We start from the raw sequence: 17,257 nt of genomic DNA on the forward strand, positions 1-17,257 counted from the left end.
TCGTGTTAGCGATTAGACCAATGTTACTATTAAACCTACCATAAAGACACACATTTATTATGAAGGTAAGCAAACTGGACTAGCGTGTTTTTGTATTCAACCGGGGGTATAAATTGTAAATTAACATACAACCAAAGTATATTGTAATTCAATGGTTAGATTTTAGCGGTCCCACTAGGCTAGGACAGGGACCGGACCGGACCGCCGATTCGGTCCTTGGTCCCAAAAATTTGGGGACCGGGATTCTGGGTCCGATCCCCGGCTCCATACCGAGACCGCACCGGCCTGGACCATGCGCACCCCTAATCTCGAGGACCGGATCCGCCTTAAGACCAGCAACCCCCACATCTCCGTCACGACTTCTTCAATGTCCTCGCTGGGACCGGCATCGAATGCCCTCGCCGCCGTGGTCGTGGTTGACGACGGCTGCCGACCACTGCAGTACTCCGCCGGGATGATCGTCGAAAGGTTGCAAAAGACGTCGGGTTGAAGAAGTTGCGGAAGACGTGGGGGAGTGGAGGGGAAGAAGAAAAAGGAAAAAAGAAAGAAAAGAAAAGGGAAAGAGAAAAATAGAAAAAGAAAAAAATTTGATAATATAAAAAAAAAACAAAAACAAAAATGCCTTTTAATCAGGCCCTTCTTTGAAATAAAAATGGTACTTTAGGCCTTTATTTGAAGCAAGGTTCACTTCGGGCTTTTATTTGAAACAAGGTTCACTTCGGGCCTTTATTTGAGAAAACAAAGACACTCATGCCTTTATTTGAAATTTTCTCAATTTTTAATTTAACCAATATGATCTCCAAACTTTTGGAATATATTTAATTTAGTTCCTGAACTTGAATCAATGGAAGGACTATATTGAATATCTTTCTATAGTTCGGGGACTAAATTGAACATGTCTAAAAAATTCAAGGACTTTATTGATCAAATTTAAAGTTTAAGGACCATATTGCATATTGGGTTCAAGTTCATGGATCAAATTGATCAAATTAAAAGTTCATGAACTATATTGAATATTGAATCAAAATTCAAGGACTATTTCTGTCATTTTGCCTAAGATTTTCAACTAATGAGTCAAGATTTAGTATGGATTGGTTATTGCATTTTCAAGTTAATATTTTGGCATATACTAAAATATTTCTACTATAGTTGTCTTGTCCCACGTAAATATTATTTTACTTAAATTCGGCTAAATGGGTTTTTTCTTTTTACTCCTTTTAACTTATTTCGAGCATCTACAATATGGTGCATTCCTTCGCTGCCCGCCTTTTCAGATGCCTTTTTCGTGGTCTCTAAGGTGGATTTGGTTCCGCTTTACGAATGGATTTTGAAGAAATATAAATATCTTTAGCTTAAGAGACTTTGAAAAAAAATATAAATAGTATTTGGTAAAAAATACTTTGAAAAGCAACTTTGGTCTAATTAGTATTTGGCAAGAAAAATTTATAAATGGGATTTCTTACTATATTTATTTTTAAACAAAATATAATTAAAAATAAAAAAGGAAAATCAAACCTAGGTCAAAGGTCGGCGGCGGTCGGCTCGGGCGGCTAAGGGTCAAACAACCTCCGGCAATGGTCGCCCGGGCCGTCACCGAGGTCCCGCAACCCCAAACGGCTGTCGCTTTGGTCCCACGACCCTAGGCGACCATCACCGATAGACGTGGCCGGTTCCGGTTCGGAATCGCCTGTTCCTAGACCCAATGACTCTTTTCCCTCGGGCCTCTTTCCTTTTTTTTTTTTTTAAAAAAACGGTCGAAACCATAGGCCCCGTCAACGGGCCGGTTCCAAGCCCATGGTTTCATTTGGCCATGTCTAATCGCCGAGGTCGGGCGACCCTAGCTTGGGGTCGTGCGGCCCAAGGGCTGCTGGGGATCGCATACCCTTGGCAGCTTCAATAAAAAATAAGGGACAAAATCGAAATTTGAAAGAAAAAAAATAGTGAGAATGGTTTTGAAAGAAAAAACCCTGACTCAGTATTTGACCAAATATTGAAAGTCCAATGCTTATCCCTATCAACATTGAACTTTCAGCATTCTACTTTCATTCCAAAGCCTCTCCAAAAAATGCAGTTACCAAATGCCCTGCATTTTTCTAAAGTAGCTTTGAGGCTCCAATGGGCTTTCAGAAAGCCGAACCAAACTATAAGTCCTCAACAAAACCATCACATGTCCTTTGAATAAGAATTTATCTAGCTCTCTAGGTAAGGTGACAAATGGCAAACATAAATCCAATTAGACCATCTTCATTGGTCATTTTGCCGTCGAGAGCTCATCTGAAGAGGAACTACGCAACTGAATAAGCTCTATGGTCCAATCATACCTCGTTTATATCTTTCCAATTGGCAAATTAAAGGTCATCGTGCTTCCAATATCAAATCCAATAGCCCAAAAAATGCTCGCGGTGACTCATCATAAACACACATAATAGAACACAAAACGTCGGTAAAAGCATACATAGGCATATAATAGAGCACAGGAGCTCACCAATCTCCTGCACTGCACTTCAACAGAATGAGACCACAGAATGTCGATACCGATAACCAGAAAGCAAAACAGACTCAAAAACACATTTGTTTGGCCCCAAAAGATAGAAAACTAGTAAAAGAAACACTCAAAACAGACTCATAGAAGAAGTGCAGCGCTGCCACCGCCTATCGAGCACCCAGTTCTGCAACCAGCAACTCGACGAGGACAGGGACGTGAGGCCACAACCAGCAAACCATTCGTCTACCCGACCGACACGGACATAGCCAACGACTACCAAAGCTTTATTACTCCCACTGCAGATACGGTGCTCACATGTTGAAGTGCTGACAATGGACCGCACGATTCACTTGCCACTCTTCTTGGCAGCAGACTTTGTGACCTTGGCACCGGAAGGATCCTTCTTCTCGACACTCTTGATGACACCAACGGCAACCGTCTGGCGCATGTCCCTCACGGCGAAACGACCAAGTGGAGGATACTCGGAGAATGTCTCAACGACCATGGGCTTGGTGGGAAGCATCTTCACCATCCCAGCATCACCATTCTTCAAGAACTTCGGCTCCTTCTCAAGCTCCTTACCCGATCGCCTGTCGATCTTGGTCAACAGCTCAGCAAACCTCACAGCAATGTGGGAGGTGTGGCAGTCCAGAACGGGGGCATAACCACTTCCAATTTGTCCAGGGTGGTTCATGATGATAACTTGGGAGGTGAAGTTGGCTGCTTCCTTGGCGGGATCGTCCTTTGAGTTGGATGCAACATAGCCACGCTTGAGATCCTTGACAGCAACATTCTTCACATTAAACCCAACGTTGTCACCAGGAAGAGCCTCTTGGAGAGCCTCATGATGCATCTCGACGGACTTAACTTCAGTGGTCAGCCCAGTGGGACCAAAAGTGACAACCATACCGGGCTTCACAATACCCGTCTCAACTCGACCGACAGGGACAGTTCCGATACCACCGATCTTGTACACGTCCTGAAGTGGGAGACGGAGGGGCTTGTCGGATGGTCTCTTGGGTTCGTTAATCATGTCGAGGGCGTCAAGCAATGTTGGGCCCTTGTACCAGTCAAGGTTGGTAGACCTCTCAATCATGTTGTCTCCCTCAAATCCAGAGATGGGGACAAAAGGAATCTTCTCAGGATTGTATCCCACCTTCTTCATGTAAGAAGAGACTTCCTTCACAATTTCATCATACCTAGCCTTAGAGTACTTGGGGGTGGTGGCATCCATCTGTTATAAAAGGATAATAAGTTCAGTTCTAAATCAACACACACACAGCAATATACTAACAGCACCATGGAATAACCAGTACACCTTGTTACAGCAGCAAATCATTTGCCTCACACCGAGGGTGAAGGCGAGGAGAGCATGTTCACGGGTCTGGCCATCCTTGGAGATACCAGCCTCAAAACCACCAGTGGTGGAATCAATGATGAGAACAGCGCAGTCAGCCTGGGAGGTTCCCGTAATCATGTTCTTGATAAAGTCACGATGTCCAGGAGCATCGATCACTGTGCAGTAGTACTTAGTGGTCTCGAACTTCCACAAGGCAATATCAATGGTGATACCACGCTCGCGCTCAGCCTTGAGCTTGTCAAGCACCCAAGCATACTTGAATGATCTCTTGTTCATCTCAGCAGCTTCCTTCTCAAATCTCTCAATCACACGCTTGTCAATTCCCCCAAGCTTGTAAATCAAGTGTCCAGTGGTAGTTGATTTACCAGAGTCGACATGGCCAATGACCACGATATTGATGTGAACCTTTTCCTTACCCATTTTGAGATAAGCTTAAAGCTGCGAAAAGGAAGAAAAATTATTCCAAAATTGGATAGAAATGGATGACGTGTAAAGAGAGGAAAGGAAAATACGGCAACAAACTGAAATAAAGTGGACGCAGATAAATTCGAAGACACAATAAAGATATGTAATAAAGAAAAATTTAATTTCTTCTAAGATCACAAATTCAGCCCCACATATCAACATCCATATTGTTAATTAAAAATTTCTGCACACCCCATTTCCTGTGACTCCCGGGTTGAAATTCGAACAACATTGACAAGAGACTTTAGCTTCCGCAGTATAACCAAATCAGCAAAAGGAAAGATAAAAACGGGGAGTATACAGGACGCGATGCTATGCTACTGAAATCCACGTATTATCATGGATGATGACATGGAATAAAGTAAAACATCACGATGTCACCTCCATTACCAGCAAAGTGAAGCCTATTTTAGAACGCACCAAAGATTCTATCTGAACAAACTAGCTTTTTACAGGTTGGGACCCCATTTCCATTTGACAAGAACCAATTGCAGCACAAGATGAAATTACCACGAAAACCCAACTAGGGAAAGTGGTTGTCAACTCATCGCACACCGAGTTAGCGTGCACTACTAGGGCTATAACCGATTCATAAGTACAAAGAGAGGAAACGATAGGGAAACCAGATCACACATCCTGAAACCTCCCGTCGATCTTTCTGGAGACCATGCAATACGGCTAGATTCGCAAAGAGAGAAAAAAGTAACAACTCAATCAAATCCTCTGACTCCGCACAGCAATCAGACACGGCTAGGTTCGCAAAGTTAGAGCACGAGCGATCAACTAGAATCATTTTCGCCCAAAATTCATCACGTACTAGAAGAAACGATTTCACGCGATCCATGTTTCCACCATCGGACTGCGACCACCGATCAATTCGACGAAAAACACAGAATGGGAAAAAGGAAACAAAAAAGCACGTTCGAAAAGCCAAACACAGAGTCCAGCACATCTCAGTTCAAGCAAAGCAATCGAACAACATCAACGGCAAGCTATCGCACAGACGAAGAACGCACACAGACAAGAAGAAGAAGGCGAGTTCATCGACCCCTACTCACCTCAGAAATCTCAGCTCTGCCGAGAATCTTCCCAACCCAGTGAACGAGAGAGCAGAAGCAAATGACGTGAATCGGGCGGTTGAGGTAGGGTTTCAGGACGCTTTTATAGCGCTCCCCTCGCAATATTTCCGATTCCCACTATTGTCCTCGTTTTGAATGCCTAATTACGACATTACCCTCTGCCTAATTTTGCTGGCAATTGTAATTACAGCTGGCACAAAAATAATTCTCAAATCAATTTTTTTTTTTATTCGCTTGCAGTTTCTTTGGAAAAGAATCGGAAAAGCAACGCAATAATGTACCGATAAAATAATTCGTATTGCATCCATTATAGAGATGCTCCTCTACAGCCATCCTTCCCAATTAAAAATCCGAGATCCTAGTTTACTTCTAATAAAAAGAGCATCATGCAAAGATTGCAAAATATCTAAGGACGATACAATATCGTCTGTGTCCGTCGAAAGGCTCGAAATTGTGACCATAAATGGCTTGGAGCAGTTTGAGCACATTAGAGTACCTAAAAGAACCCCGTTAGATCGAAGTCATAATGTTAGAGTTGAGTCGTGTAGCTTGCAACATGCGAGTCGGAAGAAAATGAATCAGTAAGTCATGTGCAAAATGTTGAACGCTAAATAAATGACCGACTCTTTATTATCGACGAGTGTTGGACTTGGTTGATAAGAACAAATTTTGGTCTAGAAAAAGAAAAGCCCTCGGAGAACAAGATGATCGACGAACAACAAGGTTATCGACGGCTAAGGAAATTGACAACGCAGATTGAAGAAAGCCTTCAATAGGCTTAAGAGAAAATTGATCGACAAAGTCATCAGCATGACTCTCGGCGTGGATGGCTACTATACCGGCCTACCGGGTAGTCGCCGATCGAAGCCGACTTGGGGTTTACCTTCCCCGGCTATCGCCCCTTAAGTTCCCTCTCAATGTTTTTCTTCCCTAGAGAGAGGGAATACAAAAAGAACTTCCGAGAAGATTCCTCCACCATTTCGAGAGCTCCTTCTCCTGTTTCTCTTTAAGCCTTTTAAGGTCTTGCTTAGGACCTACATGCGAACGCACTAGTAAGACTCGCGTTTTTTGCAATCTTTTCTTTCTTAGGATCTGCATTTCAAATTTCTCTACGTTCCGTGCCATTGTACTTTCCTATTGAAAATTAAAAAATGACATTTTCACAACATTTGTCTATTCAATTATGATCCACTTGAAAAAATTTCAATCGCCGGCTTCGACTCCGTCGATTAAGAGCTGATTTTCATTATATGTTCTTGGACAGCGTAAGAAAAATTATTATCAATGAACATTGTGTCGTATCGAAGTTAAAACTAAGGGATGAAACATATATTTTCTAAAGGGATATAGTTATATGAACTCGATCGGTTAGATTTATCGTCAGAGATCTAAGTCGTGCTCCCGGATGTACCATATAGTGTCAATGTCACTACATAACTAAAACGACTTTATAATCTAATGATAATGCAAAAAAAAAAAAATACAATACATGAAAGGGGAGAGGATATAAAATGGAAAGAGCCATAAAAAAACGCAAACTATGCCAAATGCAACAACATTTACTCTAAACTTTTTTTTTTGTCACATTAAACATATCGAACTATGTCTACTTTAACACAATTACCCTAAATTTTTTCTTGTAACATATGAGACCACAAACTTTTATTTAAATGACACATTTACCCTCCGTCAATGTCATTTCATATGATTTTTCAGTCAAAACAACGTCGTTTTTATTTCGCTTAAGTCACATGGAGGGCATGTCAATACCATTTGCTTCTCGGCGTTTGTGTAGATAGATTTTTAACGGATCTCATTGATGAAACTTTGACAGATGATAATTGTGTCGGAGATTAAAATCACAGAAAAAATTTAAGTTAAATGAATCACAACCGACATAATTTTGGCTTTTTGGCTTTTTGGTGGTTTTTGCAAAAAAGGAAAAAAAAAAGGAAAAAAGGGTGGAAGGGTAAAGGGAGGGATTTAGCATACGCGGTTGGAAAAGAGTCGAAAAAATTACAAACCGACTCTCTTGGCCCCTCCGTTCGTTACACGTGGAGCGTGTATATATATATATGGGTGGGACCCACCCTGCCCCCGATTGCCATTGGTTGACTTTGACTTTGACTTTGTGGGAGGATTCTGGTGGCAGGAGGGATGCTTGAAGGAGCGAATGATCACGGACGTAATCGAAGCTTTTGTTTTGCCGATTTTTCTAGCTCATGAATTTCATATATAGACCGACTTGACTTTATGATAATAACAATAATAGTAAGAATATATCATCATAATCCTCCCGTCTAAGAAAGTTGTCTTACATAAATTATCCATGTCTGCTTTGTATTATGACGGGATTGCCCTTCAAATTTCCCCACGTTACATGCCGTTGTACTTTCCTATTGAAAATTAACAAATGACATTTTCACAACATTTGCCTATTCAATTATGATCCACTTGAAAAAATTTCAATCGTTAGCTCCGACTACGCCGATTAAGAGCCGATTTTCATTATACGTTTTTGGACAACATAAGAAAAACTGGTATCAATGAACATTGTGTCGTATCTAAGTTAAAACTAAGGGATGAAACATATATTTTTCTAAAGGGATACAGTTATATGAACTCCACCGGTTAGATTTAGTGTCAGAGATCTAAGTCATGCTCCCGGATGTACCATATAGTGTCAATGTCACTACATAACTAAAACGACTTTATAATCTAATGATAATGCAAAAAAAAAAAAAATACAATACATGAAAGGGGAGAGGATATAAAATGGAAAGAGCCAAAAAAAAAAAACGCAAACTATGCCAAATGCGGCACATTTACTCTAATTTTGTTTTTATCACATTAAAAATCTCGAACTATGTCCGATTTGACACATTTATCCTAAATTTTTTCTTGTAACGTATAAGATCACAAAATTTTATTTAAATGACATACTTACCCTCCGTCAATGTCATTTCATATGATTTTTCAGCCAAAATAACGTCGTTTTTATTTCACTCAAATGACATGGAGAGCATGTCAATACCGTTTGCTTCTTAGCGTTTGTGCAGACGGGTTTTTAACGAATCTCATTGATGAAACTTTGACGGATGATAATTGTGTCGAAGAGGTACAAGTTTCAAATTTTTGGAATCACAAAAAAAAAAAGAAAATTAAGCTAAACGTATCACAGCGGACATAATTTTGGCTTTTGGTAGTTTTTGCAAAAAGAAAAAAGAGAAAAAAAATGGGGAAGGGTAAAGACAGGAATTTAGCATCCGCGGTTGGAAAAGAGTCGGAAAAACTACAAACCGACTCTCTTGGCCCCTCCCTTGGTTACACGTGGAGCGTACGTACTATGTTAAAAAAATATATATACGCTAAACTCGAGGAAGGCGGCGACGTTTAGGAGTTGGGGGTGGGACCCACTTTGCCCCGCTTGCCATTGGTTGACTTCGACTTGTGCCTTGCTGATTTTTCTAGCTCATGAATTTCATATGGACCGACCTAACTTTATAATAATAATAATAATAATAATAAAAGAAATAAAAAAAATAAGCTAGCTCTCCTTGATGTCAATAGAAGTCTAGAGTTAGGGTGTTAGTTCAATGTGTTAAGCTCTTTTTTTTTTTTGCCGCAAGTTCAATATGTTAAGCTCGCTCTGCGAGTTTGCTCTCCACTCGCCGTTCTATGAATATCGTGGATTAGAAAGTTTTTGTGGCCCGAGAGCCTTATGATATAGATTAATAGTTTCCCAAGGACTAAAAAGGTAGACCATTCGAAAGGCCGAGAAAGCGGACGTATGTTGTCGAATATCATTATTGGCTTTGGAAATGTTGATTCGTATCGTAAAACCCCTGGATGTGCTCTTCAAGCACCTAATATTTCCAAGAGGCGGAGTAGACTCCCCTCAAGTAATTACAATAATTAATTAAGTTCTCGAATTGATTTGATCGAGAATACTTTCAGCGTTCATAAGCTAGTTCACAATAATTTTATACCTATACTAAATTGAAACTCATGATTAAATCATTTTTTCAACATGTAACAAATTCCTTCTCGTTGCTACTATAGTCACCTTAAAAAAGGGAAAATATATTTAAACTCCGTTTATTTAGCGAAAAATAAATAATTTAAAAAATATTTCCCTAAAATCGATCTCTTGTATTACTTGAAATAATTAATCAATGATGATATATTTTTGTTATTACCAGCAATTTATATCTACATGTTTTCGTAAATAATGAAAATATTTTCTGTTAACTCATTTTCGTAAAAAAAAATACAAGAAATCCTTACCGAAGAAAATGCTTTTTCAATCATTCATTTTCCGAAAAAAAACGAAACCATGCCTTACATGAATTCTTCCTCCATTGATCCATAATTTCGATTTTTGGGAAGTATCATGATCATCCAATAATAATGGTTTCCATTTTTTCAAATGAACGATTTGAAGACCTATTGACTCTAACAACTAATTGCAGAGTTGATCATTCGGACCTTTTAATTCATAGACGTGGATCTCGGACCTATGAATGGGGGTATTCCCAAAACTCACAAAGAAAAAATGAAGTGAGTTAGACAAAAAGAGAAGAAACTTGGACAACAAGAGAAGTAACTTGGACAAAACGAAACGAAGTGACTTAGACAAATCTTTTTTGTCGATAATCTCATACCAATTCAATCGAATATTGATGAATACGTAATCGATCGAAAACCACTTGGAAACGACTCTTACGCTTAGAAACGAAATGTTCCAAATGTAGATTTCGCCCCTAGAATTACGTCACAATCATACACGATGCGAGATCATATCATCACCGTGGTAGGGATTGCACCCAACAACAAAATCACAGCGACGAGACGTTCGATTCAGGCAGAATCAATGTTTTATGATGACGCAGTCTCACTCTCAGGGTTGGCGGGTCAGCATGTTCCAAATTGATTTTTCGGCAAGGACAAATGATAATACCGTGCAAAGGGGCAGACGCCTGAACTGCATTGAAAAAGCACCAAAAGTAGACTCTCAGCTGGTACAGAAAAGAACAGTACAGTAGAAGTGCCACTGCACAAACACAAGACTCAAAATTGACTCGAGCTGGTGACCCCAAATCTGCCACCGCCTATCGAGCACCCAGTTCTGCGACCACGTGCTCGAGGAGGACAGGAGCAGGAGACGATAACCAGGGCACCAAACCCCTGAATGAAAAACAGATACACGACTGAAAATGACCAACGCCTTATTGCAATGACTTCCATGTGATACAATATTGAATCTGAACTGCACGATTCACTTGCCACCCTTCTTGGCAGCAGACTTTGTGACCTTGGCACCGGAAGGATCCTTCTTCTCAACACTCTTGATGACACCGACGGCAACCGTCTGGCGCATGTCCCTCACGGCGAAACGACCAAGTGGAGGATACTCGGAGAATGTCTCGACAACCATGGGCTTGGTGGGAAGCATCTTCACCATCCCAGCATCACCATTCTTCAAGAACTTCGGCTCCTTCTCAAGCTCCTTACCCGATCGCCTGTCGATCTTGGTCAACAGCTCAGCAAACCTCACAGCAATGTGGGAGGTGTGGCAGTCCAGAACGGGGGCATAACCACTTCCAATTTGTCCAGGGTGGTTCATGATGATAACTTGGGAGGTGAAGTTGGCTGCTTCTTTGGCGGGATCGTCCTTTGAGTTGGATGCAACGTAGCCACGCTTGAGATCCTTGACAGCAACGTTCTTCACATTAAACCCAACGTTGTCACCAGGAAGAGCCTCTTGGAGAGCCTCATGGTGCATCTCAACGGACTTAACTTCAGTGGTCAGCCCAGTGGGACCAAAAGTGACAACCATACCGGGCTTGACAACACCGGTCTCAACTCGACCGACAGGGACAGTTCCGATACCACCAATCTTGTACACGTCCTGAAGTGGGAGACGGAGAGGCTTGTCGGATGGTCTCTTGGGCTCGTTAATCATGTCGAGGGCGTCAAGCAATGTTGGGCCCTTGTACCAGTCAAGGTTGGTAGACCTCTCAATCATGTTGTCTCCCTCAAATCCAGAGATGGGGACAAAAGGAATCTTCTCAGGATTGTATCCCACCTTCTTCATGTAAGAAGAGACTTCCTTCACAATTTCATCATACCTAGCCTTAGAGTACTTGGGGGTGGTGGCATCCATCTGTTATAAAAGGATAATAAGTTCAGTTCTAAATCAACACACACACAGCAATATACTAACAGCACCCTGGAATAACCAGCACACCTTGTTACAGCAGCAAATCATTTGCCTCACACCGAGGGTGAAGGCCAGGAGAGCATGTTCACGGGTCTGGCCATCCTTGGAGATGCCAGCTTCAAAACCACCAGTGGTGGAATCAATGATGAGAACAGCGCAGTCAGCCTGGGAGGTTCCCGTAATCATGTTCTTGATAAAGTCACGATGTCCAGGAGCATCGATGACGGTGCAGTAGTACTTAGTGGTCTCGAACTTCCACAAGGCAATATCAATGGTGATACCACGCTCGCGCTCAGCCTTGAGCTTGTCAAGCACCCAAGCATACTTGAATGATCTCTTGTTCATCTCAGCAGCTTCCTTCTCAAATCTCTCAATCACACGCTTGTCAATTCCTCCAAGCTTGTAAATCAAGTGTCCAGTGGTAGTTGACTTACCAGAGTCGACATGGCCAATGACCACGATGTTGATGTGGACCTTTTCCTTACCCATTTCGAATCGTAATGCTTAATTCTGTCCAGAAAAAAATGATTCTTAGACTTAGGGAACAAAATTTATCACAACAAAAATCTTAATAATGAATTTCATCGAACGATCACAAGCACACCAAACATTCATTCAGAGAGTAAGTCACTGAAGTCTTCACGTTGGCACCGGACTAAAATTCAGCCATATTCTTTGTAACTTTAGAAATAAAAGCTAAAGGAACCCACAAATCATGCTATGCACCCATGTACTCGATCATACTAGAACGACAGACAAGGCGCAGAAATTTAAGGCTTCGCTAGCTTTAGACACCAGAAAGAAAATTCATCAAAGAAGAAATCTTTGTCCAAACAAGAAGAACTTGATGATATTGAATATGCAGAACCCAGCAAGTTGTTGAGATACGTAAACAAGTAGTAGCTGAAAATCGTCTTGAATATATCAAACACACGTGAATACCTTAGCGCTTAAAAACAACATGGATTGATTATATTGAAAGCGGTTGGTCCAATCAATAACTTTTTTCAGGAACCAGACCAGTGTCGGCCGCATGTAAACAGGAACATACAACACGATTCGCGAGACAAATCTAATCACCACACAGATCTAAACACTACCATCAGATTCAACTGATTCGACAATGATCAAGAAAAGGGCTCTCGATTCCACGAGCCAGAATCTCACAAGTACAAAGCACACATCCAAACAAGACCACCCGATCCATCCATTACGACCAAGAAAAGTAGAATCCACCACGCGATTCGGACATCACAAGCAAAACGAAGCAGGAAAACAACCAACAAACACGAAGACGAAACTTCAAAGGAAAGCGAAATCGAGTCGAGGACTCACCTTCAGATGCCTCAGCCGCCAAAACCAAAAACCCTTTGGCCGCTCGAGAGCAAATGAAACGAATGGAGGGGAAATGAGCGAGGCGTCTAGGGTTTGTGGGGAGACGGTTTTATACCCGCCCATCGCTCTTTCCGTACTTCCGCTTTTGACCTCGAACTGTGCACCTAATTCCATCGGATATCCCTCTCCTTGGGCGGCTTCCTACCTCGAGCAGTCCCGTCACTCGCGCCCCCGCGCGTGCCCGGCGGTCGGGGGACTCCAGTGACTGGGAACTGTGCGTCACGCGCTCGCGAGGGAGAGGAATATGCGAATCCTACGTGGATTGAACGGGGGCCGGGGTTTATTCCCGGGGTTGAAGGAGAGATGCCGAGTGGGGGCAAATTCCGTGATTTAGCTATTTTGGCCCACGAAAATCCTGAAATTTGGCCCCGAGCCTATGCTTTGGTCCAATATAATTTGTATTCATATATGATTTGATGTGCTCGAACTCGTGACATACTCCATCAGGCTTGCAAGAGGATCGAATCGATGTTCTTTTAGGTCGAACTCGGCTTGAGCTCGAAAATGATTGCCCCCCGATCTCGAGTGGGCGACGAGTCAAGCACGAGAGAGTCACCAGTTGCTGAATTTGTCTGCCGATGTGTTTGGATGGAGGGAGGTGGAGGGAGGTGGATAGAAAAAATAACCTAGGGAAATTTCTGTCATGGTTTGGCTGTTTAAGCTAGGAAGGGAGAAAATGGAAATTGTTTTAAACAGGTGAAAATATTGTCTTATCAAAAAGTATGGATGAAATATCCTTCGAGAATATTGGTGGATCGATATCAATAGACAAAAATTGCGAAAGGTCTTTTATTGATTTTGGACATGAATGTAAATGACGAGAAATTTTCAAGGTATAAAGACTAGAGGCAATGTGCCCAACCACGTAAATTGCAGGAAAGTAGAGATAAAAGAACGTTGAGTTTTGTGATTGATTAGGAATCCATTTACAATGAATACATTTGGGGAACTACAACACTCTGTAGACATTTACGTACTGCAATTAATGCTTTAGATATCAAATAACTGCCCAATGGCGATCACAAAAAGTTACATTATCTATTAATTTTTATTACGTAAAACACTTATTCACATGAAGTTATGAAGCCCCTAAATTAGCGGCAATGGATGTAACTATCCAACAGTTATATTCGTGTCGGTGTCGTCGTTGATGACTTTATCAATCAATTTCTCAACTTTCAATGAAAGCTCTTGTTGAAAACTTTCATATTGTGTGTCCATGGCTTCATCGATAAGTTGTCGGTGTCTTTGTCAACTCAGTTTGTTACTTGTCAATAAATAACCAAAAATTGTTTTTTTTTTTTATGTCAACAGAAATACTTCCCTCCGGAAACACCTTTTATTTCCATCAGAAAATGGAGAAAAATAGAAAAATGCGTAGATTACCTTTCACTTCAATTTGCGTTCAAACATATCAAAGGAACTTTGACTTCCTTTGGTTTCTTTTCTCTCCATGTCCTTTGTATCCCTTTTTATCGATTTTCTTCCTCAGGTAGATTACCGAGCAATTTGAGTCTAAGAGTGTGTTTGGTTGGGGGAAAATTTCATGAAAAAAGAAAATGCTTTTCGGAAAATTATTTTTCAGGAAAGCGGTTAGTTTTCCTCTGTCATTTTTTGGTGTTTGGATCTTATTTGGAAAATGATTTCAATCCCATTACTTTATCTCGAGCAATTTTTTTTTTCGAATTTTCAATGTTTTTCTTTTTCTTTTTCTTTTTCTTTCTCCCTACATCGTGACCGGTCGGTGGTAGCCATTTGTGAGCTTGAGCTTACTGTCGCCGGGCGGCCTTGAGCTCGCCAAGATCGGGTGAGCCTCCAGCTCACTAACGCACGTCTATAGCCGATTACCAACTGTCACAGGCCCGACGATGGGCGGAGGAAGAAAAAAAAGAAAAAATAAAAAATAACACATAACATGTAAAAAAAATATAAAATATTAAAATATAGAAAAATCGATATGAACAATTTCGTAAAGTGTTTTCACCTCTTCAGATTTAGGAATTTACTTTACTTGTTTCGTGCATGAATTTACTGTTGACCGAAAAGTGTTTTTCGACTTTTTTTTTCAAAAAAGTATTTTGCATTGCGGTCAGCACAAAGGTTGAAAACTTAATCCAACATTAGCTAAGCTAGATTCTCATAGCGAGGCGCTGTGAGTTAGTGAACTGCTGTTGTAGTGCTGAAGCTCTATAGAAGCAGTACTAAGTCATTTTCGGCGAACTAAACGAGTAAATGTCCGAAAACTGATTCCTAGAGAACACTTTCGCCGAAACAAACGCATCTTTGAGAGATAGAGGAAGAAAATTAGGGAGTAGAATGATCCAGGTGTCTCGGGTCAAGCTTTGTGATCAGAAACCAAATTGGGGGGTTTCAGGTTTCTCGAAGTTGATTACCGGATAGAAGAACATTAAACTGATACCCTTTTTTTTTTCTTTTTGTCATTTACTATTCAATGAGAGAGTGAGAGAGGCTGAGACCCGAGAGATGAGAATGAGAGAAGCTGAGGTTGGGTTTCTTCTGGTTTCTAATTATAGGTTGGGATAATAAGTAAGTGCACCTGAATTTTTAAAACTTGTCGCGAAAGTGCAATTGATTCTTAAAATTTGAGAAAAATGTAATCGAGTACTAAAATTTATTAAGTCGATGCGATCAAGTTTCTCTGCTAACTTCTTCCTATTTGGCTAACGAAAAACACGAATGTGACTTTTTTTATTCATTTCTCCATCCCACGTGACAAATAACGTAATTGATAAGCTCTACCTGTACAAAATGATGCCGTTTTGGAGCCTTTACTAATCCAAAATAGCATCTTTTTCCCATAACCAAGTTAAAGCAAATCGCTCGTCAAGCCCTAAATTGAACAAAACCGACCAAACCAAATATCTCTTCTTCATATGGTCATCTTCTTTGTCCGGTTCATTTTGATACGTCCTAAATCTCTTCTTCGTCTATGGTTTGCCCCAAATTTTTCTACTTCCTCTCTTCTTCGTTTGTGGTGAAATTTGAGAGACTATCGAAAAAAGCTTGCAAAATCAAATGGAATTATCATCAACGTGTCGGGATGCACGTGTGAGTTGCGTTAAGGAAGTTTCATATCGAAGAATTGATGTGGTGTTGAGCAATTAATATATCCTAATTGACCTATAACTCATTAACTTAAGCTTTTGAGTGAAGGTGGGTCCAACTAGATATGTTAACGGGATCGGACTTGGGCTCCCTCTTGGCGATTCAACCCGGTAAAGATATCGGTTTTTCGCCGCACGCTCTCAACAAATGGTATCGTAATCAATGATTAATTGGTGACTCATTCCCAATATATCGGTGTTTGGTGACCAACGCTGTTTCCAATATGCACCGGTGTAAGAGTTGGTAGAAGGTTGAACCCTACTGTTTTAATAGTCTTTAGAATGCCTTGGATTGTGATGGTGATTGTGGGTTGCCTCCATTTTGCCTAAGATACTTTTGAACCGAGAGTAACTTGCCACTATTCTTCCAGTTGGCTGGCCAGAGATGCATTCTTAATGTTGCTAGTTTTGCATGGTCAGAACAGTATTTCTTCCGACATTTAGCTTCCACAAGTAACCTTTATTTTCACACCGAAACTACACGTTTCGTTGCCAAGATACTCTCTACTCTCTTACTTATCTAATGGAAAGAGTTGCGGATTCGAAAGATATAAAAGGCAACGAGTCCGGACAACACAATTTGGAGAAAGATCAAGAACTTAGCGATTGCCTTAAGTAGTGGTGAACCTTACGGCCAAGAAGACCCTAGTCAAATATTAGGAAATGGGCCCGGGCTAGCCATTAAGGCCCATGGATGTGGCAGGCCTCTGTCCAGGCACGTTGTTTCTTTTGGGTGCGGCCCGACACGGTCCAATTGCTCGTCCTAAGTTTCGGTGATGGAATGAAGGGTGCTTTTCACATTGTTCGGGAAAAGTTAGGTGAGAAATTAGGCTCCGTTTGTTTCGCGAAAAGTAACTTTCGAGAAAATGTTTTCCGGATTATTCAAGGTTTGGTTCGCAGAAAATAAGCTAATCAATGAAAATATTTTTCACACGGAAAAAAACACATTCAAAAGTGGGGAAAATGTTTTTTTTTTCTTTTTGAAAAGAGGAGAGCATTTTTCCTCTCTTTCCTTCCTCCACTCCTTCACAGTTCTTTACCTTTTCAAGTATTTAAAAAAAATCGATTTTTTTAGTACTTTTTTTTCTAATTTTTGAATAAATTTTAAATAAATTTATCTTTTCT

At 40.9% G+C, this 17,257-nt stretch overlaps 2 protein-coding genes across 3 annotated transcripts; both read right to left on the reverse strand.

The window, feature by feature from the left end:
• Positions 1–2,443: 2,443 nt before the first annotated feature.
• LOC115754085 (elongation factor 1-alpha-like) lies at positions 2,444–13,086 on the reverse strand. 2 transcript variants are annotated; one of them, XM_048284027.1, is made up of 4 exons: positions 12,948–13,086; positions 11,640–12,122; positions 10,679–11,555; positions 2,444–2,839 (listed from the first exon to the last, which is right to left on the reverse strand). In XM_048284027.1, the coding sequence occupies exons 2-4, from the start codon at positions 12,099–12,101 to the stop codon at positions 2,832–2,834; spliced, it is 1,347 nt and encodes a 448-aa protein (XP_048139984.1). In that variant the 5' UTR covers positions 12,102–12,122; positions 12,948–13,086; the 3' UTR covers positions 2,444–2,831. The 2 variants fall into 2 exon arrangements, with proteins under 2 accessions (XP_048139984.1, XP_048139983.1); XM_048284026.1 differs by lacking the exon at positions 2,444–2,839 and having other exon boundaries at positions 10,356–11,555.
• On the reverse strand, positions 2,887–5,518 carry LOC125312518 (elongation factor 1-alpha-like). Its single transcript, XM_048284029.1, has 4 exons — positions 5,369–5,518; positions 3,804–4,283; positions 3,395–3,719; positions 2,887–3,075 (listed from the first exon to the last, which is right to left on the reverse strand). Exons 2-4 carry the CDS (start codon positions 4,263–4,265, stop codon positions 3,035–3,037), a joined length of 828 nt encoding a protein of 275 aa, XP_048139986.1. The 5' UTR covers positions 4,266–4,283; positions 5,369–5,518; the 3' UTR covers positions 2,887–3,034.
• Positions 13,087–17,257: the final 4,171 nt, after the last annotated feature.

The sequence above is a fragment of the Rhodamnia argentea genome, chromosome 8 (assembly GCF_020921035.1).
Source record: "Rhodamnia argentea isolate NSW1041297 chromosome 8, ASM2092103v1, whole genome shotgun sequence".
Lineage (NCBI taxonomy): Eukaryota > Viridiplantae > Streptophyta > Magnoliopsida > Myrtales > Myrtaceae > Rhodamnia > Rhodamnia argentea.

Coding starts and splice junctions, on each gene's coding strand:
- LOC125312518 (XM_048284029.1), bottom strand. CDS start 4,265: ATGGGTAAGGAAAAGGTTCACATCAATATCGTGGTCATTGGCCATGTC. Junction 3,720..3,803: donor TGATTTGCTGCTGTAACAAG/GTGTACTGGTTA, acceptor CTTTTATAACAG/ATGGATGCCACCACCCCCAA. Junction 3,076..3,394: donor GACGGGTATTGTGAAGCCCG/GTATGGTTGTCA, acceptor CAAGATCGACAG/GCGATCGGGTAAGGAGCTTG.
- LOC115754085 (XM_048284026.1), bottom strand. CDS start 12,101: ATGGGTAAGGAAAAGGTCCACATCAACATCGTGGTCATTGGCCATGTC. Junction 11,556..11,639: donor TGATTTGCTGCTGTAACAAG/GTGTGCTGGTTA, acceptor CTTTTATAACAG/ATGGATGCCACCACCCCCAA.